The sequence below is a fragment of the Pelodiscus sinensis genome, chromosome 25 (assembly GCF_052426305.1).
Source record: "Pelodiscus sinensis isolate ZL-2025 chromosome 25, ASM5242630v1, whole genome shotgun sequence".
NCBI classification, from domain to species: domain Eukaryota; kingdom Metazoa; phylum Chordata; order Testudines; family Trionychidae; genus Pelodiscus; species Pelodiscus sinensis.
Window position 1 is genome coordinate 21771146 of NC_143076.1, and position 23830 is coordinate 21794975.

Here is a 23830-nt window from a genome sequence, read left to right on the forward strand (position 1 = left end):
CACGAGGGGAGCCAGTTTAAAAACCAGCTCTCCTTGCAGACTGGCTGCTTGTTGCCCTGCTGCTTTTGAGTGGACTGGCAGTAGCCCCTCTCTGGGGGGAGGGAGTGAGGAATCTGAGCTCCCAGACCCAGTATGAGCTGGAACTGAACCAGGCTGCCTACCTGCCCAGCTCCTAATACACTTTAAATGCAGAGCTACAGCGGGTCCCGGCCCGTTGCAAGCCAGGACTGAGCTGGGCCACTGACCAGCTTGCGAAAAAATTTATTGGCAAGGGGAGGGAAATGCATGTAGTCTATAGCGTTAACCTATAAGATTTTGTTTATCGGTTAATCGACTGTACTATTACATCCCTACTAAGGACTCCTTTGTGCTTTACAAATAGAAGTAAATTTCCTTCATCTGTCACTGAAAGACATCCACCTGTAGGGTGGAATCTGATATCTGTGTAATCACATACAGTAACACTGCACAACAGTGTGACCTGAAACTACAGTGAAATTGAGAGACGTAGAAAAGAGTAGGTCAAATTGGACTTTGAGCCAAGTTGGGCGAGGAAGGATTAAATTTCTAAAGGTAGAGTTTCTCCTATCAGGCTTTTTCTAAGCAAAGATTTAGTTAGACTTGGTAGCTAATGTATTTCAGTACCTGAGAAGTCTAACGTAGACAAGACAATGTATACTTTCGCATTACTCTAAATTGCTGGTAAAGGGCTTAGGGTTCAACTTGATTTGAGGGCATGTGATTTAGATTAACTGAATATTTATGTGAACATGACGATAATCGGAAAAGGCAGAATAGCCTAGCTACAGAAAACCTTTCTTAAGGTGGGTGTTAGTATCAGAGCTTCCACCAGGGTGACAGTGCGTCTTTGCTTGTGTAACAAATGCACAATGAAGTGGCCACGTATGGCTGATATTGCAGCAGATGGCGCTTGAGTGCTTTTGGGGCAGGACCCTATGCTCTTCTAATGAAGCTTCTTTTTGTCTTTGATAGCTCAAGTGTTCGAATGATGGCTTCTCTGTTGTTGCTGATTACTTTGGTCGTGGGGTTTTCAACAAGCTCACTCTCATCACAGATCTGCCCCCTGGCAAATCAGCCACAACTATTGATGCTGGCCTGCAGAGGGAACTCCTCATACACACGAAACGGAGCACCTAGAGCTATGCCTGCCCTGGAACACCTCCCTCATGGATCTTGCACTGGACTTATCTTGAGTACTCTGTAAATTAGTTGCTTCTTGATTTCTTTTAATCACTCGAATGACTTGGGATAGAACTTGACTGGAGAGGATCAAAAAAGAGGGTGGGAGCTTAAGCAGCTATAAAACTACCATGTTGGAATACATATAATGCAAAGAATTGTGCACTTTCTAAGAGGGCTTGCGTCTCGATCAGGGTGCACAGTACCCCTCTGCCAGCCTCACAGTGCCTTAAGCCCTGGGCACACCAGTCTGCCTGCAGTGTTATAGAGCAATCTCTGGTGTTATTTTGGCACATCACAGAGCCTAATTTTGCAGCAGATTTCCACTGTCCAGAATATGATTGTCCTGTGGGCTGGGTCAGACAGTGTTGCAACTAATTATATTGCACTAGCTGGACTGTCAGAACAAGTGGGCATGAAAATAATTGGGTTCCTTGTCTAGCGCTGTATGGTGAGCTTGTTGGGTTTTTTGTTGGTTTGTTTTTTAATTTAGTTGCATGTAGATGAGAGAGAAAGTCTGGTTGCTAGTAGAAAATCAGAGTTTGGGCCCAGATGGTGTTACAGGTTTGAATTGCTTAATTTGTTTGCTTTGAGGCTATTTCATGAAATGAAAAATGGCCTAAAAGGCATTTAGATTAAAAAAAAAAAATCAACTCAAATGTGAGTTCAGAATTTCTCCTGGCAGCTGCTCGAGTCATGTTTCACCTTTATTAAGTGACCTCTCACAAATTCAGTTGTGCCGTAACTGTCTTTCCATTTAAAGATTTGGATTGCTTGCTACAAGAAAAGTTATGTACATACTTTGAATTTATGCATGTTTTGTAGCTCAGAAGTGTGAATATGGGCTATTTTTAATGTGCTCAAACTGATTTAGGGATATAATCTGCCCTAGAGGGGCCCCTGTAGCTACAAGTTATGTATCTAAAAAAATATATACTTCATAATAAGTTAATTGTAGGGTTTTTCATAGAATTGTAAACTAATGTTTTGTATACTGTATATTAGTCTTCTGTACATATAAAATAACTTCCAAACCCTCTCTGTGTTGTAAAGGCAAATCCAGGGACTGACAGCACATTAGCAATTGTCAGAAAATTGCCCTCTATTTCTGTAGCACCGGATTTTGAAGAATAAAAACTGCTGCAACTACACAAGTATTTTTAAGAAGACCAGGGAAGAGATCCCTTGGAAAACCCCCTCCCTAAAACCTCAGGGGGTACCTCAAGCTCTTTTCCCCAAAGAGCTTGAAAGAGAAAATACAAGCTACAGTCTGTGGTAGGTGTCCCCTAGTCAGAGGCATGCAGATACAGACAGATTTTCCAGGACACAGAAATGAACCAATAACAGGTTAATTAAAAAAAAATTATTATCAAACAAAACCATAGTTGCCAGAATAGTGACTAGATCGGGGTGGCCAACCCATGGCTCACGAAGAAAAAAATTGTGGCCCTTGAAGGAACTGGGACAGAACCAAAAACTGCTCTGGTCAGCTGCTCTCATGGCCAGGCCTCTGAGCCACATGCGTCCTCACAGCCTGTGCAGTTCTGCTCACAGCCCCCAGCTTACTATGTCACATCCTGCACGTGCAGGCCAGGTCTTGCACAGTGTCCTAGCCTGCATGTGCTAGCAGCCGGCTGTTGAGCGCAGGCAGCGGTTCCAGGTGCGGCAGCGCCGCTAGTGGTGACTCCAGGACCAGGGCATTAGGTTAGTGGGGGAGTGGGGTTGGGTTAGAGCGGGGAGGGGAGGTGTTTGGCTCTGGGGAGGAGGATGGGAGGTGCGCACAGAGTTCCAGCCATTCAGCGTGCTGGGTGCTCAGCGCACGTGACCCAGCACCTGGAGGTAGATGTGTAGCTGTAGCTGCAGTGGTGCCTCCAGATCCCAAGAATTAGGTTAGAGCTGGGGGGAGGAGGGAAGGATTAGTATAGCTATAGAGGGTGGCCAGTGCCTGGCTCGGGGGAAGGGGAGGAAGATTGGGTTAGACGGTCCGTGTGTGGCTCTGGGGAAAGGAAGGAGGATTGGGTTTGGGCGGGGGGGTGCCTGGGGGAAAAGAGGAGAAGAGGAGCCAGCGCACTTCCTGAGACCCCAGCTGTCTCTGTCCCCTCCTTCTGGCCAGACCCCCCCATGAGTACCTTGCCCCAGCACTCTGTCCCCGGCTCCCACCAGGACAGTTCGGGCCACATTAGTGAGGCTTGGGGGGTTTGGAGTGGTTGGGTTTTTTTTGCATCTCACTTGTGTAGCCCCCAACTGATTTTTCTGTGGGTTAGTGACCCCTGACTCAAATTCCACACACTGAAAATCTGTGTCTTAAGCCCATCATACTCCCTGCCCTGAACCCCTCATGCACCCCAGCCCAAACTCCTGCACCCTCACAGCCACAAGCCTGCGGCTTGCTCAGCACCCCAACAATCTCCAGCCTGGAGCCCCCTCTTCTCTACTTTCTCCTGCACCCAAATTCCCTCCCAGAGCTTGCACCACTCACCCGTTCCCAGTGCTTTTTTGTGAGCCACAGTAGCAGTGGAGACAGCGTGAGGAGCTGGGCAAAGTTGTTGAGCCCCCCAAAAAAAGGGCAGGGCCGCGAAGACCCGGGGAAAAGTTAACCAAAAAAAGGTGTCCTGAGTTGGATCTACCATCACCTATTTTCCCGCAGCGCAGCGCTGGTTTTTTTCATCAACAGCTTTGCCCCGGCTCTTCACGCTGTCTCCACTGCTATTGTGGCTCTTCATCTGGAATAGGTTGGCCATCCCTGGACTATATGGAAAAGAGCCACCAATTAATTTAGATGCTCTAGCCCTGGGCTCAGGTCTTAGTTACAAAAGAGAGGAAAAACCCACTTTTAACAGCACAGACGACATTTCCCAAACCAGGAAAACAACAAAGCCTGACGGTTAACTAACTTTACTCTACTTACATATTGTAAAAAGACTGCTTGGAGAGAGAGAGAGACAACCTCCCATCTCCCTGTTACCTGGAAGAAAACCGCACTCTCAGACAAAAGACGGAAAAGTTAAAAATTCCTTTGTCCCAGTTTGAAATCCCTACCTACTTTACCGTTAGCTGACCAGATACCTGGCTAGGTTAACCCCTGAGGCCCCAGGCTGCTGGCCAGCCCTCATGATTATGACAACATCACTTGAGAATTTATAGTTATCGCTCTGTGGTTTGACTGGTTCTTCTCAAGATCAGGCCCAGTATTAAAATACTATTGAGCTGAGAGGCTTAATATGTGGGGTTGTAACTCAGACTTCAGGAATCTCTCTGTATTTATAATAGTTACATTAATACATTTAGCAAAGTCACATACAGCCTAACTCAGCAAGGTAGAGATAAGGGATGTAAAAATATGTTTAAAAAGGTAACTCTGTAAGCGCTAAAAATCGTAGCAGTTACACGTGTTGCGGGCTCTGCAGTATAGGGATGTTAAGAGTATAACAGATTAACCATTTAATCAATATAGTGATGCTTATTGGTTATACTCAGCTGGCTCCTAGTGAGGTGGCTTTGCTGTGGCAGTGAAGCTTGCCTCTCCAGAAGCTGGGCGGACCAGGGCTAACCAAAGGGTAGATTTTACAGGAGATAAATTGTTGAGTGTAAAACCTAATCTCTTAGCATAAAGGAAGGTCTGTTCTAAGACAATAGGAATGTGTTATGTACAAGGCCACAGATATGGGTTTAAGCTCCCACTATGCAGTAGGTACACTTCAGAAATCTTAGGGGAGGAGATGGAGTAGGTTTGGTCACAAGCATAGTACAGGACAGGCCAAGGTTCAAGCTTGTGGGAGAGAGGTGGTCTGGGCATGGCGGTGAGACAGGGCAGGGGCTCACATGGTGACCCAGTGTTCGGCACCCCCCATTTGCTAGGAGAGTGCAGCATTCCCTTTCAGAGCAGGAGGGGGTGCAGGCATGATGGAAGGGCTGAGGCTCAAGCATACACCAAGCCTCCCTGTGGGAGGTGGGACTGGGCATGATTGCATGGCAGGGTCTCAAGCCATGCTTCACTGGGATGAGCAAATGGAGGTTTATTGCTAAGGAATCAGTTAATAGTTTCCCCTCCTTCATCCAGGTTGCCATATCAGTCTTCTCTGAATCACACAGAGTGATAAAGATGCTGACAGAATGGCCAGAAACCCGGGCCTTATGCGGTGATGCTTTGTGCTGCAATGATGCCAGATCACTTACTGCTGGCTTTTCATGGGAAGGTGTCCTCCTGTGGAGGACGGAATAAGGCAGGCCTCCCTTGAGACCTTGTGAGAAGGATCAAAGAGTTTCTCTAGGAGAGCTTTATGGAGATGTGTAGGGAGGACTCCCACTCAGTCTTCAAACATGTTGACAAGCTGTTCTGGGAAGCCCCTGCTGTGAAGGTAGAGTGGCCACCACAGATAACACCCAATTGCCTTAACCCAGTTGTAGCATGATGAAAAATGTGAACTCACCAGAAATGCCCCTCCCTGTCATCAGGGCCCAGCAGTGATATGTGCTGGGAGGAAGGGATTGTCTCCAAAGTTATAAAAAAGTCCGTGCTGTCAGTGAGATCCAGTGTCCTGCTCACCTTCTGACCATTCTTCTCCTCTTCATCCACATTGTCCTCCATGCTGCTGCCTGAAGCTGCCAGAGGAGTGTCGGGGGGTGGGGGGGAATCCAAGGATTGGCTTGAGAAACTGGTCAGCTCTCTCCTTAGGATACCACACAGCCACTTATCGCTGCAAACATGATGCTTCTATGACCTACACTATCCATTTGCCTCCATTGTCTTCTGGTATGCCTGCCTCAGTTCTACCTGAACAGATTCCTCTCCTCTCCACAGCTATGAGATCCAGAATCTCCTACATGCTCCATGCTGGTGCTTGTTTGCAACTGTGAGCATTCATGGTCAGAGGAGCTGCTGAGCTGTACTGTCTGCTCATCACACTGGCCACACAGGAAATGAAATTAACATTTTCCTGGGGCTTTTACTGTGTACTTCCACAGCTTCTCACTTATCCAGAAGACTTATTAAAGAAAGCTATCAGATTGGTTTGACATGATTTGTTCTTTACAAATTCATGCTGGCTTTTACTAGGGATGTAAACAACTAGTCGACTATCCGATAAGCATAAGTTTGTCTGATAGTCCTTTGTTTTTGTTGCTTCCCCCTACTGCTTCTATCAGTGGCAACAAGGGGGGTGAGAGAGAGAAGCAGCAGCAGGAGCTGGTGCTGGGAGGAGCCAGCTTAAACGATTCTAGAGTTGGAGAACTCAAGTGATTTTAGGTTGAACCTAAGTAAGTGATGTATTTTTTCTTTGTTCTTGTTCTCTTGTCTGCTTTCTCCTAGCTGTGACAGGGTCCATCAAACTATCTCTGGGAATCTGTGGTTTAAGGCATTTGAAACGGTTCTGGTCAGCATCAGGATGGGAGGGCTGCATGCACCCCTGCCATGGGTTGGAAGCAGCATGTGAGGTAACACAAAAAAGCAAAGTTGCTGTATCAGCCGTGAGCCAGTCCCAGGGAATATCTAATAATGTTCCCTCTGAGGGGGCACCGATCTACTGGGCTACGTCTACACTGGCCCCATAAAATGGAATAGTCATGCAAAGCAGGTAACTCAGAGTAGGGAAATCCGTGGGGGATTTAAATATTCCCCGCGAATTTAAATAAACATGTCTGCCGCTTTTATTCCGGCTTGGGGAAAAGCCGGAAAAAAGCGTCTAGACTGGCACGATCCTCCGGAATAAAGCCCTTTTCTGGAGGATCTCTTATTCCTACTTTCAAGCGATTTGTCTCGTGCCATTCATCCTAAGCTTCTGACAAACAGAGCGTGGAGTAGAGTAGAAGAATTACTTCTTGTATTTTGCTAGCAATGTTGATATTTGCTTTTTTTGGAGACGTTTTACACTGTTGTCTTATATTTAACTTACGGTCAAAATCAGTTGTAAACCCCTCCCAATTTGTTATAATTTAGAACCATTATAAGGAAAAACTTAAATAGTTCTGCAGCACCTTAAAGTCTAAGAAACCATGAAGAGGAGCTTGTGCGGGTGCAACCCAGTTGTTCAGCTGCCATCAATGAAACCTTTCTAAGGACCTTTGTCTTTGAACATGTGGCTCATCCCACTGGGGTAACTGTTACCCCCTGTTGCCTCTTTCTGGGGGAGGCAAAACCCCTGTGCAGGGGTCAGCAGCACCCCCCCCCCCCCCCCCCCCCCGATCTTTCTTCTCCGTCACCTCTTCTGCCTCAGCCTAACTGGCTTCATTCCCTAGGCCAGTGAGTTTCCGCCCCCTCTGCTCAATGCAAGCAGCAGACACTGAGCTACTGCGCCTGCTCAGTGCCCTAACTGCTCCTTACGTAGCACGTGGCTCCAGGCAGCAGCTCTGTACAAACCAGCGATCCCGCCCCTGTGCCCTGGAGCTGGTCGGCCCCGTGCACAAGCCGCGACCCCGCCCCTCTCCGGCTGGGCAAGATTGTCAGTGGCTCCCAGGCGGCGGAGCACGTGGCAGGCACCGGCTGCGTGCGCCGACCTTCCAGCAGCGCTCGCGCTCGGCAGCCACTAGTCACGTGCTCGGGGAGAGCGGTCAGCTGATCTCTGCCAAGCCCGGCCCGCCCGCCGAGATGGCCGCCTACCTGCAGTGGCGCCGCTTCGTGTTCTTCGAGCGGGAGCCGGTGACGGAGCCGGGCGGGCCGGAGGGGGCCGGGAAGCCCTTCGCCCTACCGCCGGGCATCGCCGTGTGCGACGCGGGCCGGGGCAGCCTGGTGCTCGGGGATATCCTTGCGGCGCCGCGTGGGCGGGGGCTGAAGCCCTGAGCCCGGCCTGTCCCGGGGCGGGGGGATTCTCCCGAGCCTGGCTCAAGCTAAGGCCACGCGTGTCGCTTCGCCTCGTCGCCACGGGCCCCAAACCCCTCCTCTGCCCTCAGTCTCAGCCCGCGGGCTCGGGGCTGGCTGAGCGACCTCCCTCCTGTTAGAGGCGGGTGCTGCAGATGGGGCTGAGGCACAGTGCTGGCTGGAGGGGGAGACCCTGGTGTTCCCATCACCTGTGCTTTGCCTGACCTGAGCAGGAAAGAAAAGGGAAGTGAGAGAGATGCACGGAGCCCACACATGTCAGAACATGCTTTTCTAAAAAGCGTAGTTAACTGGGAAAAAAATCGTCAGGAGTTTGGAATGGGTGCCATATGAAGAGAAATTAGACTGGAACTTTTCAGGTTAGAAAAGAAGAGACTTAAGGGAGCGGGATATGACAGAGATCTATAAAATCATCACTGGTGCGGAGAAAGTGAATAAGGAAAAGTTATTTACTTGTTCCCATAACAAAAACTAGGAGTTACCAAATGAAATAAATAGGTACAAGGTTTAAAACAAAAACTATTTCCTGCAGCACACAGCGTGTTGAACTCCTTGCCAGAGGATGTTGTGAAGGCCGGGATTTTAACAGGTTTCAAAAAAGAACTACAGGTTGAACCTCTAGTCTAAAACTCTCTGGCCTAGAAACTTCTGTCACCCAGAATTATTTTAATTAGCCAGATTTCCATTTTTCATGGGGGTGGCCAAGTTTCCCGTGGTCCCATAAAGTTTGTTTACAGCCACCAGTCCTATCTCTCAGTCTTCTGTGCCGTTATTTAGCTCTAATTTACTCCTAAATGTCCTCTATTAGCCAGGATGGAAGATTGGTTTCCGTAGTCTGTATTTGTCAGAGGCTGACAGTGGGTGACGAAGAAGGATCACTTGATGATTACCTGTTCTGTACATTCCCTTGGGGGCACTTGGCATTGGCTACTATTGGAAGACTGGATACTGGGCTAGATGGACCTTTGGTGTGACCCAGTATGGAATTGGTAAACATTCCCTGAAACCACAAGATATGGTTTGTTGACCTAGTATGTGGTCTCTTGGCTTTAGGAAGTCCAGTCCTTTTTCTTTTTTGCATGATGCTTATGAAGATGCTTGTAAATGTGTGCTGTGTAGCTGAGAATTGCTGTAGGTATAAGGACTAGAAAGAGTTAGGGATGTAAAATCCCATTTAATCAGATAACTGATTAAACACTTAAACAGGATCCCACAGGTGAGGGACTGCTCTGGCCACCCTGGAGTATCCCCTATCACCACATTGGCAGGCCCAGTCTGGCTGGAACAGCCTTCTTCCCATGTCAGGCTGGGGGCTTCTCCAGCCTGGCCAGGTGGCCAGTTAACCAGTGACATCCATGGAAAGATTACAGTGGACAAAAATGTCATCTGTGTACTTGAAACAAGGTGTACAGCTTGAGCTTGAACTACACTATGAATTCAGTACAGGTGGGCTCTGAAAGATGCCTGTGGGGTTCTTATCGGAGTCAAAAGTGTTTATTCCTTTGCAGCAGGCCCTAAACTAATAGATATCTGTTAGGTGTGCACAGAGCTGTTGCTTTGTTTTTCAGTTGTCCTTTGACGAATGAAAAATGCCCTCTTCTTCCAAGTCTCAGTCATTTGTACTCTAAAACGTTCACTATTTTGTTGGTCTGTGATCACCTCAGTGTCTGGAACGATAGCTAACATCAGAATATTTGGCCAGCAGTCCAAAATATGAGTAGCTTAAAAAGAGTTTGGTTGTGATGTGTGTGGCTTCATTTTTTTCCCCGAGTACCTTGACTATCATCTACATTTGGAAGGTCACGTTTGGTTCTTGTCGCGTTCCCTTCAGCTTATCAGTTTCCAGGCTTACAAGCTGAGAGTTACTCACCTGTACCAGCTGAAGCAGCACAGCATCTTGGCTTCTGTTGGTGAGGATGAAGAAGGCACTAACCCGCTGGTAAGTCAAATGGCGAAGAGGACTTGAGCCCATCTTGTCTAAGAAGAGCAGTGTATTGGGATTAGTTTGGGAATGTCTTTGTTCTAAAAACAGTATGCTAAATTCTAGCCTTGTGGTCTTAAAAGGGACTAGGTTTTGGCCCCAATATACCTGAAGACCAAGTTCTGCTCATGTTCTTTCTCTTTTGTTTCCAGGTTAAAGTCTGGAACTTAGAGAAACGAGATGGTGGGAATCCTCTTTGCACAAGGATTTTCCCTGCAATACCGGGTAACAAACCAACAGTTGTGTCTTGCCTAGCTGTCCATGAGAATCTTAACTTCATGGCTATTGGTAAGTGAAAAACAAACACCTCCTGAAGGTGCCAGAGAAACAAAAGATACTATAATGGAGTGAAAATGGGTTGGTCCTACTGACGGCAGGATAGATTAGTTTGACATTTTCACAACCATGATTTTCTTCCTAAAGAGAGTGTACCTGATGCTACTTGAGAAGACCAATAATTTCTGACTAAAGTTTGGCAAATTTTGAGTTTTACTATAATTTATGTGCAAAGAGATGTTTACAAGTTAGGTACATATCCCTTTAGCTATATTACAACTTTTTCTTCAAATTAGTGGGGGGTTATATATTCCTCTTTTTTTTTTTTTTTTAAAGGATATTTGAGTAAGTTATGCCCCCAAACTTGAGCTTTTATTCTAGTGGAGAATGCGTTTTGCAATATGGTATTACCAGGCTGTAAAAAAAATAGGAAAGATAAAGATGGTCCCATTGGAGGGGGAGTGGCACAGTATGTTAAGGAAACTTTAGTCCAATAAGGTTCCAATTGGAAATGAAAAAAACCTATACCATGGATAGAAATTTCATGCGGGGCCGTATATATACCTTTCACACCTCTAGGCAGAGCATCTTCAGGGCCTCGCTGCCTAAAGCTGAACTTCATGTTTTCCATTTAAAAAAATATAAATAATTTAAATACACCTACAAAAATACATATATTCAAAATAAATCTATGAAGTCATTTAAAAATGTGGTTAAGCACACAGTTAAATAATAGAATATAATTTATTTAAATATTTTTGATGTATGTTTAATTTCATATATATTGATTTCAATCACAACGAAGGATATAGTGCTCAATTTATTTTGATTAATAAATATTTGTGCTGTAAAAAGTAAAAGAAATAGTATTTTTCATTTACCTCATACAAGCACTGTAGTGCAATCTGTTTATCATGAAAGTTGAAGATGGTAAAAATAAATTGAAAAATAAAAATTTGTGTTTACAGTGTCACCTGAAAGTGAGAACAAGCGTTCTCATGGTACTGTTTTAGCCAACATTGCAAGATATCACATCTAGGTTTGCAAAAATACACGTCTCTTCATGGTTCATCCACCATTCCAGAGGACATGCATTCGTGCTGATGATGGGTTCTGCTAGATAATGAATCAGAATAGTGCAGACGGACGCATGTTAACTTTGATCCTCTGATTCAGATCCCACCAGCGGAACGTTGGCTTTCTTTTTGGTGGTTTGGGTTCTGGAGTTTCCACATAGGAATTTTGCTCTTTTAAAATTTCTGAAAGCATGCTTCACAGTTTGTTCCTTTCTGGTTCTGGAAAGCACTTCAGATTCTTTAAAGCTTGGGTCGAATGCTGTAGCTATCTTCAGAGTTCTCATATTGGTACCCTCTTTGCATTTTGTAAAATCTGCAGTGAAAGTGTTCTTAAAACAGATATGAGCCAACCATTATGTCAGACTGCTATAACATGAAAGTTATGGCAGAATGTGGGTAAAATGGATTAGGAGACATACTATGAAGAGAGTTGGCAGTTTTTTAAAGGGACATTATTAAGGGCTCAAAACCAAACTATTCCACGAGGTAAGAAAGATAGGAAGTATGGCAGGATACCATGTTAGATCAACTGGGAGGTCTTACATCAGGGTGGGCAAAAGCCTCTCAGCGAGCTGGATCTGACCCACCTTGGGCTTTGATCCTGTCCCCCCATCTAGCGTGTGCCCCAAGGGAAAGAGCTCATCCCCACCCCTCCTTTATCCAGGAGCCTCTGGAGAGGAGGCAGGGCTGGGGCTGAGGCTCCTCAACAGGGCCAGTCCAGGAGGCGCCACTACCTTGGCCAGACAGCCGGGGCTGGTGGAGAAAGCTGGAGGCACTGCTGCCAAGGCACCTCCGGGGCCGGCCCCGGGACGCATGGGTGTGGTATAATGTCGCTTCTGGGGTAGTACACTGTGGTAGCACGCTTCTGGGGCTGGCGCCAGACCTCCTGGGCACAGTAGTGGTGCCTCCAGGGCTGGGCGCAGTAGCGGCACCTCTGGGGCCGGCCCGAGCTGTGGTAACGCACCTCTGGGTCGGTCTTGGGCTGCAGTGGTGTGGTAATGGCATCTCTGAGACCAGCCCCAGGCTGCATGTCTCTGGCTTCTGGAGCGGCCTGGGGACACATGGCTCTAGGGCAGCCTGTGGCCGGGGCACCTCTGGGATGGCCTGTGGTGCCTCCGGCCTCTGGGGCTGGCCCCAGGCCATATGACCCCAGCAGTGGTGTCTACAGCCTCCGGGTTGCCTCGGGGCCAGCCCCTGGACTGTGTGGCTGATGCAGCAGTGTCTCCAGCCTCCAGGACTGCGTGGCCATGGCAGCGGGGCCTCTCTCCAGGGCGGCTGGGACTGTGTGGCTGCAGCTGTTGCTGCAAGGGGGCACGAAGCAAAGTAAGGTTCTCTCTCATTCCCAGACCTCCCTCACCCCAATCCCGTCACTCTTTCCCCTCCCCCCGCCCCTGGCCAAGACCCGGCACCCTCCCTTGTTCTTGCATCCTCTCTCCTGACCACATACTGCTCCCTCCCTTGTTCCTGCTTCCTCCACTTCGTCAGATACCCTACTCCCAGCCTGCTTCTGCACCGCAGCTTTTTCCCAGATCCTGCACCTCATCCTTATCCTACTTCCTGGCAGCTCTGTCTCGTGCACTTTACCCCTCATTTTTGTCCCTACCCCAGAGCCTGAGAAGGTTCATAAAATCCACTAACTCTAGAACCCCAGAAAAGTAAATCTAGTCTATGGGAAGCCCTGAACCTCAGTTTCTCCCCTTCTTTTCCCCTCACCCCGTGAGGCTGGGGCCCAAGAGGAGTGAGGTGTCTCAGTTGGGGCCACATTAGTGAGCGTTAGAGGGTTTTGGAGGAGTTTTTTTTGCTTCCCACTTTGTGGCCCCCAACTGATTGTTTTGTGGGTCAATGACCCCGATCCTAAAAGGATTCCCCACCCCTGCCATAAATAAAGAAAACATTGAAACCTTTCGTGTTGGACATAATATTTTACTTAGTTTATCAAACTTCATTTTAAATAAACATGAAAAAGATTAAGCATGTTTAATAATTTAAATCAAACTGTTCTTACTAGCAGCAGCTGGTTCAGAAAATAAGGTCACCATACCCAGCAGAGTAGTTCTTGCCCCTTCTGAGTCGGCCCACGACCACTTTCGAAATTTGTAAAGTGGCTTCCCTTCCAAAATTATTGCCCTCCCCAGTCGTATATGATCTAAAAATCAAAAAGGAGTTGTATTAAAAATTGGAAACAAGGTCAAATTACAAAAGATTAATATAAGCAAACAACAGAGATATGCAGGAGCAAGATTAGAAAGGCAAAGGCAGAAAACAAGCTAAATTTAGCTAGGGGCATAAAGGGTAACAAGATGATGTTCTACAAGTATATTAGGAGCAAGAGGAAGTCCAAGGACAGGGTAAGCCCATTGTTTCTCCCTCTTTATTGAACAATAACGGGAAACTTGGAATTGACAGAGGTGCTTAATGATTTATTTGTTTCGGTTTTCATTAAGATGATGGATTGTGATGGGATGCCTAACATAGAGAATACTAGTGGAAATGGGTAGGTTTAGAAGTTAAGATAAAAGAACAAGTTAAAAATAACTTAGAAAAGTTAGATGTCTGCATGTCACCAGGGCCTGATGAAATGCATCTTAGAATACTTGGGGAGCTGATAGAGGAGGTAACTGAGCCTTTAGCTATCGTCTTTGAAAAAACATGAAAGTCAGGAGAGATTCCAGAAGACTGGAAAAAGGCAAGTATAGTACACATCCATGAAAAGGAAAATAACAACAACCTAGGAAACTACAGACCAGTCAGTTTAACTTCTGTGCCAGGGAAAATAATGGAGGAATCCATTAATTAATTACGATGTTTGCAAACCTCTGTAAGATACTGTGATGGGTAACAGCCAGCATGTATTTGTAAAGCACAAATCCTGTCAAACAAATCTGATAGGGTATCAAGCCTTGTGGATAAGGGAGAAGCGGTGGACATGGTATTCCTAGATTTTAGTAAGGCATTGACATGGTCTTGCATGACCTTATCCATTAACTAGGGAAATCCAGCCTAGATAGGGCTGCTATAAGGTGAGTGCATAACTGGCTGGACTACCATTCTCAGAGAGTAGTTATTAAAGGTTCACAATCATGCTGAAAGGGCATAACAAGTTGGGTTCTGCCAGGGTCTGTTTTGGGACCAGTTCTGTTCAATATCTTCATCAACGATTTAGATACTGGCATAGAGAGTACTGTTGTTAAATTTGCAGATACAGTGAAGCTGGGAGGGGTCGCATCTGCTTTGGAGGATAGGGTCATAATTCAAAATGATCTGGACAAACTGGAGAAATGGTCTGAGATAAATAGGATGAAGTTTAATAAGGACAAATGCAAAGTGCTCACTTAGGAAGGAACAATCAGTCACACACATACAGAATGGGAAGCGACTGTCTAGGATGGAGTACGGCAAAAAGAAATCTAGGGGTTATAGTGGACCACAAGCTAAATATGAGTCAACAGTGTTGTGGTTTAAAGTAAAAGGTTCAGAAATGCGGCTAGTCCCAGGGAGGCGCAGAAACAGGCAAACTATTACTAAATATCTTTTATTAAAGGGCTTCTACGTATAAATTATTATTTTATCAATTTCTTACATATGTAGGCACCAAATAAGTATTAGAATGTCCAATAAGCAAAATGCAATACAGTGAAGAAAATTCCTTGAGGTTTTTCTAAATCCCAATAGTTGTTAACAAGGGACCAGAGATTAACAACAGTTACATTTACATCAGTCTTACTTATAAGACTAATCATTTATCTAAAACGCTTAACACTACTACTTAACAATACCTCTAAACAATTTCAGATAACAATACTTATATTTAACAGACACACAAACTACAACAACAACAGCATATTTGGTATTCGTTATGTTTGGGATACGTTACGCTCTACAGGAACTTGTTTGGTTCGGTGAGCGGGAGGTGGCCCTCGGGTGATCAGTCCTGGGACCTGGCTCATATTCCGCCATCCAATGTTTATTCGGGATTCCTCAATTTGATACAGGAGGGGAAGCTGTTTTATAGAGAAAGCTTTTGCACGCTTTTTGTGATAGGCTAGCAGACCCTGTCTGTTAAGTGACAGGAGTAAGGGGGTGAGATGGTTTCCTGTTTTTTCCTTTTCTGCCTTATCGGGCATGGCACAGTCAGCACAACCAGCACGAACTTTACATGAACCTTTTAGGTCTGGTTTTGGTTCCTGTTCGTCGCTGATCTTTAAGTTACATAGTGTAAGGGTTTTCATCAAGGAGAAGTTGACCTTTTGCTTGGATGGCAATACGCGCGAGAGGCCTGGCCAGCAAAGAGCCTGCTTCCACAAGTGTGACGCTGTTGCAACAAAAGCAAACATGATTCTGAGATGCATTAACAGGAGTGTTGTGAGCTCATTCTTCTGCTCTACTCTGCGCTGATTAGTCCTCAGTTGGAGTCTTGTGTCCGGTTCTTGGCCCCACATTTCAAGGAAGATTTGGAAAAATTGGAGAAGGTCCAGAGAAAAGCAACAAAAATGATTAAAGGTCTAGAGAACATGACTTATGAAGGAAGACTGAAAGAATTGGGTCTGTGTAGTTTGGAAAGGTGAAGACTGAGAGGGGTCATGATAGCGGGTTTCAAGCATCTAAAAGGGTACCACAAGGAGGAGGGAGAAAAATTGTTCTCCTTGGCCTCTGATGATTGGACAAGAAGCAATGGGCTTAAATTGCAGCAAGGGACATTTAAGGTTGGACATTAGGAAAAACTTCCTAACTGTCAGGGTGGTTAAACACTGGAATAAACTGCCTACGGGGTTGTAGAATCGGCATCACAGGAGATATGTAAGAGCAGATTAGACAGACATCTATCTGGGATGATCTAGACAGAACTTGGTCCTGCTGTGAGGACAGGGAACTGGACTCTGACTTCTCGAGGGCCCTTCCAGTTCTATGATTCTATTCTTCACCAGGGAGCTCACTCAAAATTTAATTAATGTGTTTTTTTTAAGGAGCATAATCAGCCTGGAAGCATGTCCACTGGAATGTTGGCACGAAGGGGCACATACATATTTAGTATATCTGGTGGGTATTTACCTTCCAATATCATCTATAAAGGTGCATGGGAGTACCTGTTCTTTTTTGCAGATGACATTGTAAATAAACTGGCAGCCTAATCTCCCATAAATGTAAACAAACTCGTTTGTCTTAGCGAGTGTCTAAGAAGTAGGACTAAGAGGACTCAAAAGGTCTAAAGTTTTACATTGTTTTGGCTTTGACTGCAGTTATTTAACAATCTACATTCGCAAGTTGCACTTTCTTTATCATTTTTCAATGCCGATATTTGTAATAAAATATTGTAATATGAGCACTGTACCATTTGTATTGTGTTGTAATTGAAATCAATATATTTGAAAATGTGGACAAACACCCAGAAACATTTAATACATTTCAATTGATACTGTTTAACTATTGATTAAGAATGTCATTAATAATAATAATTTAATCACAATTATTTTTTAGTTAATGGTGTGAGTTAACTATTAACGATTAATTGACAACCCTATTTTAAAACAATCACATAGGTTGCAGGCAGGTGCTACTTTACTGCACATGCACCTGTTTCTTCCTTGAGCTCTACTCTGCAAAGGTGATTATGATCTCCTTGCATTCCATATATTTTAAAAATTCTTCATCAGTAATTAGAAAGGTCCAGGCTTCTGACCCTTGGGAGCACCAGGCTCAGGGTATAAAACCTGAAGGAAGTGCTGGGGTTTGGGGCTTCAGCCCCATGATTCTGTTCCTAGTAGGAATGTTAAAATTAGATTACTCAACTAATCGAAGAGTCGATGGATTTCCATCGACTCTTCGGTTAGTTGATAAGGGTGCTTCAGCTTGGAAATGTAGCAAGAGCCCACTCGGCTGATGCTACATTTCAAAGGTGGAAGTGCCATGCAGCATTCCGCCTTTGAAATGTACAATAGCCCTAGCATGAATCTCCCCCCTCTTCCCCTATAGCTCCTCCCCTTTCCCCCTCCTTGCTGCCTCTTTCTGATAGTAGCAGCAAGGGGAAAAGCGATTAGTTGACTAGTGTGTTGACTATCTGATAATCATCTAATCAGTTAGTCCCTTACATCCTCAGTTCCTAGAGTCAGCGCTGGGGTGTGTGCACTGGAGTTTGAGGCTTTAGCTGGGGGCTGAGCGCTGCTTTTAACCGAGTGCTCCCTCCATAGCTAGAGACTCACTGTGCCCTGCCTCCACTGAAATTGGGAGTGGAGCTGTGCAAGCTCCAGCCCCCTGGGCAGAAGACGGGAATGGAGCCTCAAATCCTTATGATGACTGGGCAAATGTGACAGAGATAAAACTTTGAGAGATCATACATCATGCTTCTTGGAGCAGCTAGCTCTGGAACACACAAGGAGTGTGGCAGTTCTTGATTAGTCTTAATTGGGAGCACAAGATCTGATCCAGGAACTAATTCTAGTTAACCCATTTAGTAATCATGATCATAATGTAATGAAATTTGGCATAATGCTGGAATTGCCACTTGGTAATATTTAACTTTAAAACAGGGAATGACATAAAAATAAGGACACTTGTTAGACAGACATTAGAAGAGACTGTCACAAAGGTGAAATGCTTGTAAAACTGTGGGGATTATTTAAAAGCACCAGAAATAGAAAATCAAACTAAGTGTATTCCCAAATCAGACCATATAATAAGACCAAAAGTTTAGCCATAACGGTGTTCAGCAGAATAATTGAGGCTATTAGAGGCAAAAATGCATCCTTAAAATTTTGGACGTTAAATCCTAGTGAGGAGAATAGAAAGGAGCATAAGCTCTGGTAGGGTATGTGCAAAAGTATAATAATGCAGACCAAGAAAGAATTCGAAAATCAACTTGCTATACCCACAAATACCAACAATAAGAAAGTACATAAAAAGCAGGAAGCTTGCCAAATGGGCAACAGGGCCAATAGAGAACAGAGGTGTTAAAGGAATATTCAAAGACAATAAGGCTACTGCAGAAAAGCTAAATGAGTTGTGTGCAGCAGTCTTAACTGCAGAGGATGTGGGTTGGATACCTAGATCAGAGCTTTTACCTCTGGGTAACAAATCTGACACTATTCCACCTTGATATGTCAGTTGAGAATGTTTTAAAACCAACTAGAAAATTAAATAACACACCAGGACCACATGGTATTCATCCAGAACTTCTGGATGAAATCAAATTTTGCAGACTTCATAACTGTAGTTCATTCTGTAATGTAAATTACTGTTGAAAGCATCTTCAGTATCAGAAGACTGGAGAGCAGCTAATCATAGACTTGTGGAAATGTAACACTAGTTTTTAACAAGGGCTCCAGAGGCATTCCTGGGTAGGGATGTTAAATATCGGTTAATTGAATAGTCAAGTAACCTCATGAATTCTTATTGGTTAGTCGACTGCTCTATAGTATCCGGGGGATGGGCCAGCAGTATCAGAGGTAGCAGTGTAGCATGCCAGGCGGGAGCTGGTCTGCGACGGGAGATGGTTTTAAAAACTAGCTCCTCTCTCAGACCAGCTGCTTGTTACCCCATGCTGCTGCCTCGGATACAGAGGAAGTAGTGCGGGGTGGCAGCAGCCCCTGTCTGGGTCTGGGGGCGCGGTCTGTGCTTCCAGACGCAGCAGGAGCCAGAACTGAGGTGGCTGCCTGCCTGCCTCGCTCATAATACACTTCAAATGAGGGGCCTCAGCAGAGGTAGGTCCCGAACCCATTGCAAGCTAGGACTGAGTCAGGTTGCTGGCCAGCCTGCTAAAAAATTTACTTGGGTGTGGGGAGAAATGCATGTAGTCTATGCCATTAATCTATAAGTTTTTGCTTATCAGTTAATTGACTATTATTACATCCCTAATCCTGGCAACTATGGTCCATAGAGCCTTAATTTGGAACTAGGAAATTGGGTTGAAACTATAGTAAAGAACAGAATGATCAGAAATGCTGATTTATTGGGGGGTGAGTCGGCATGGCTTTTATAAAGGGAAGTCACACTCCTCACCAATTTATTAGGATTCTTCACAGGTGTCAAGAAGCATGTGAACAACGGTGATCCAGCAGGGATGTTAAATTTAGTTGAATCAACTAGTCAATGGATTTTCCACTGATTAGTTGATTAATGGATAAGGAGGGGAGCTGCAGCGGGGTTAGCTCCCGGCTCAGGAGCTAACCCCGCTGTGGCTCTGCCTTTTAAATGTAGTAAGAGCCTGCTGGCTCTTAATACATTTAAAAGGCTAAAGTGCAGCGGGGACACCTAGTGTGAGCTGGAAATAAGCTGTATTAAGAGCTGTCCTGGCTCGCACCAGGACCCCTCTGCTGTGTTTCTGATTTCTAAATGTATAACGAGCCGGCAGGCTCTTAATATATTTAAAAAGCAAAGGCGCAGCTTCTGGGACTGGGCACTAGCCAGGATTCAGCTGATTCCCAGTTTGTGCCCGATCCCCACTACCCTCCGCCTTCCCTTCCCCCTGCGGAAATGGTGCAGGGGAAATGGTCTTTTAAGCCAGCTCCCCCCCCCCAGCACTGGCTCCTGCTCTCTCCCCCTCCTCTGCTCCCCTCCCCATCGCTGCCTCTGATAGAGGGGAGCAAGGGGGGGAAGTGACTAGTTGAGGGGCTAATCGACTGTCCGATAAGTTTTTGCTTTTCGCATAGTCGACTAGTCGCTTACATCCTTATGATTCAGTGTGTAATTGGACTTGCAGGAAGCCTTTGACAAGGTGCATCACCAGAGGCTATTATGCAAACTAAATAGTCATCAGATAAGAGAGAAGGTGTTCTTGCGGATCTACACCTTGTTCAGACTTGATCTAAAAAATGAGACTTTTGACCAGCTGATTTCCTTCTGTGTTCATGTTAACTTTTGTAGTGCCTACTGTATGTATGTGGAACACTGCATGACTTACAACAGCTGTTACACAAAACTGGTACCGGTGACTGAGGTATCCTATGTAGCAAAGCAAAACAAAAGGAAGCCACTGGAGAAAATAACCCTTAAAGAAAGTGAGATGGCCATGAAGTAACCCTAGCAGGCCCTACTCAGAAAGGGATTTATGTACATAGAGCTGTGAAGTGAGAAGTGTGTGGGACCGCCCTAGTATGCATAGTTGTATGGGCGCTAACAAGGAGGGCTGCAGCTGCCTTGGGCTTAATACTAGAAATGTTTGGCAAGTGTTATAGACATAAACCTCTGGGGACAGGACAAGAAGCAGTGGGCAAAAATTGCAGCAAGGGAAGTTTAGGTTGGAAATTAGAGAAACTTCTTATCAGGGTGTTAAACCAGTGGAAAAAATTGCCTGGGGATGTTGTAGAATCTCCATCATTGGAGATTTTTAACAGCAGGTTAAAGATACAGCTATAAGAGATGGTCTCGATAATATGTAGTCCTGCCATGGGTGCAGGGGGCTGGATTAGATAAACAGTTTAATTCTTCAACAGGTTTTTCAGGTGGAAGCGTTGTGCTTACAGAAGGAGATGTCACAGGAGACCGGCATAGTAAGACCCAGATCTTACATGAAGGCAGTTACCCGGTCACTGGGCTTGCCTTCCGCCAGTCTGGCAAAATCACCCACCTTTTTGTTGTCACCACGGAGAACATCCAGGTAAGATATTGACTTGGCAACGCTGTAGTGGAGATCAAACTCAGGCCCACTGCTTGTAACACATCTCTGCTGTTCAGTGTAACATCTGAAAAAATCATATTTCCTTCACAGTCCTATAGGCTGTCAGGGAAGGATTATCTTCGTCTGGAGCTGGACACGCGTGGTTGCGGTTTACGCTGCTCCACGCTCAGCGACCCCTCCCAGGACCTCCAGTTCATTGTGGCAGGAAATGAATGTGTGTATCTGTACCAGCCAGAGGAACGTGGCCCCTGCTTTGCCTTTGAGGGACAGAAATTGATCGTTCACTGGTATCGGGGATACCTCATCATTGTTTCCAAGGACCGGAAAACCTCTCCAAAGTAAGACTCCGGGAAGCAGATGAGTCCATTTTACATGTACTCACTGTGCTGTCTTTGCAGCTCTCCTGGTGCTCCGTTGTGCAACGTTGCTGTGATCCAGAGCCCCATTGCTCCCAAGTGACACAGGGCTCAGTGGTCTGTAACAGCAACTCCTAACAGGCCTGCTGCTTTCATAGTAGTTGTAATGGGATCCTCTTGGTGCGCAGCTTGGGACCATGGAACTGCTGTGTCCCCTTAACTCTCTCCAGCCTGTCTCCTAATAATGTCTTGGTAGTGACTAGCAGCAATCCCTTCAGTCGCTGCTGTCACTCAGCACAGCTGCATGTGGAGGCCAACACCTGGCCAGATTGTGTGTATGCTCCCAGAGCCACTCATGAATCTGAGTAAGGCAGCAGAGTCAAATTCTCCCAGGACTTCATCTCAGGAATGTACTATCTAATTTATTGACTGGTTCACTGCTTCATTAATGGAAAGTGGGCATGCATGCACCAGCTGTTGTAAAACCTGAGCAGATTTGCTTCACACAAACTCCCTGGTAAAGGTAAATAGTAAAAGAAGTTTGAGGGCAAAGATAGAATTCATGTGACACTTGAAATCTGGACCAATTACCTCTATTGGAGTCTTCGGGGTGGTGGTGTTGCCTGTTGGCTCTTAATACATTTAAAAAACAGAGGCATGGCATCCAGGCCCCACTACACCTCTGCCTCCCCTGCGGAGATAGTATTGGGGGGAACTGACTTTTAAGCTGGCTCCTCCAGCACCAGCTCCCACTCCCCTACTAGAGGCAGCAAGGGGAGGATGTCACGAATCAAGTAACTTCTAGACTATCTGATAAGCCTATTGGATAGTTGACTAGTCACTTACATCCCTATTACAGGGTGCTCCCCCAAGTATAGAATATCCCTAGAGGCATCCATAAAAAGTATCAGAGGAAGTTTTTGAATGGTGGTTATAATTGTAATTAGCCAGTGTGTTTATATTTTATTTTCTCTTGATAACTACCCTGATGTTTTGACTAACACTTTGGCTACGTCTAGACTACAAGCCTCTTATAAAAGAGACTACAAGCAGATTTTTCGAAAAAGCAAGTATAGATGCTCTCTTTTGAAAAAACACAGTTTGCATTAAATAGCGCCTTTCTTTGAAAGAGTACTTTCGAAAAAAGGCGTTATTCCTCGTAGAATGAGGTTTACCACGATCGAAAAAACTGCCGCGATCTTTCGATTTACTTTTGAAACAACGTGGCTGCAGTCTAGATGTAGGTGACGTATTTTTGAAAAAACACTACTTTTTTTGAAAAAACCCTGTAGTCTAGACACATCATTATGTATATTCACTAGAAATATGTTCTGATAATTTGTGTCAAGTTGTTAATTGACATCAGAGGTGAAGAAGTGCTTTTGTTTCAGACCAAATAGATTTATTCATTTGTTAACATGTAAATTGAGTATTGCTTGTTCACAATCCACAGTCTGAGCTAAATACAGAGGAAGGACTGTAAGATTTAAATGGAAGAGAAGAAGAGCAGGGGGGAGATACTTTATCCAAAGATACACTTCAAAGTTTTAATAAATTAAAATTAAAGACAAGGAGACCACTCTATATTGCTTCACCTAGGAAGTAATCAGGCAGCGCGATTACGTTTATAAAAATGCGGTCTTAAGGATGGGAAATCCTGTTTGATTAACCCATTAAAAATATTGTGTATTAAACACAAACAAAGTGTATTAAGCAGATGCTATTGAGAATCCAGCACAATTGAGCTAATGGATTTCAGGAAGGCAGATTTTGATAAGCTCAGAGAACTTGTAGGTAAGGTCCCATGGGAAGCAAGACTGAAGGGAAAAACAACTGAGGAGAGTTGGAAGTATTTCAAAGGGACGTTGTTAAGGGCCCAAAAGCAAACAATTCCGCTGTGTAGGAAAGATAGAAAATATGGCAAAAGACCAGCTTGGCTTAACAAGGAGATCTTGCATGATCTCAAAATAAAAAAGGAGTCATATAAAAAATGGAAACTAGGACAGCTAACAAAGGATGAATATAGGCAAGCAACACGGGAATGCAGGGGCAAGATTAGAAAGGCAAAGGCACAAAATGAGATCAAACTAGCTACAGGCATAAAGGGAAACAAGAAGACCTTTTATAAATACATTAAAAGCAAGAGGAAGACCAAGGACAGGGTAGGCCCACTGCTTAGTGAGGAGGGAGAAGCAGTAACAGGGAACTTGGAAATGGCGGAGATGCTCAATGACTTCTTTGTTTCGGTCTTCACCGAGAAGTCTGGAGGTGTGCCTAACGTAGTGAATACAAGCAGAGAGAGGGTAAGTTTAGAAGATAGGATACACAAAGAACAAGTTAAAAATCACTTAGGAAAGTTAGATGTCAGCAAGTCACCAGGTCCTGATGAAATGCATCCCAGGATACTCAAGGAGCTGATAGAGGAGGTATCTGAGCCTTTAGCTATGATCTTTGAAAAATCATGGCAGACAGGGGAGATTCCAGAAGACTGGAAAAGGGCAAATATTGTGCCCATCTATA

The 23830-nt window shown here is 45.1% G+C and overlaps 2 protein-coding genes across 3 annotated transcripts in view; both read left to right on the forward strand.

Moving 5' to 3' along the window:
- VPS11 (VPS11 core subunit of CORVET and HOPS complexes) overlaps positions 1 to 2237 on the forward strand; it is a 28289-nt gene extending 26052 nt beyond the window's left edge. Inside the window, exon 16 of the mRNA XM_089773325.1 lies at positions 994 to 2237. Coding sequence (XP_089629451.1) covers positions 994 to 1158 — 165 coding nt within the window. The 3' untranslated portion in view covers positions 1159 to 2237. The remainder of the gene's footprint in view (positions 1 to 993) is intronic.
- A 5482-nt stretch (positions 2238 to 7719) lies between these two features.
- Positions 7720 to 23830, forward strand: part of HMBS (hydroxymethylbilane synthase) — a 35820-nt gene continuing 19709 nt past the window's right edge. The window contains exons 1-5 of one of the 2 annotated variants that reach the window (XM_089773326.1): positions 7720 to 7934; positions 9802 to 9950; positions 10145 to 10280; positions 20770 to 20933; positions 21045 to 21292. In XM_089773326.1, the coding sequence (XP_089629452.1) occupies positions 7784 to 7934; positions 9802 to 9950; positions 10145 to 10280; positions 20770 to 20933; positions 21045 to 21292 (848 nt within the window). In that variant the 5' untranslated portion in view covers positions 7720 to 7783. The other variant, XM_075909395.2, reaches the window with a different exon arrangement.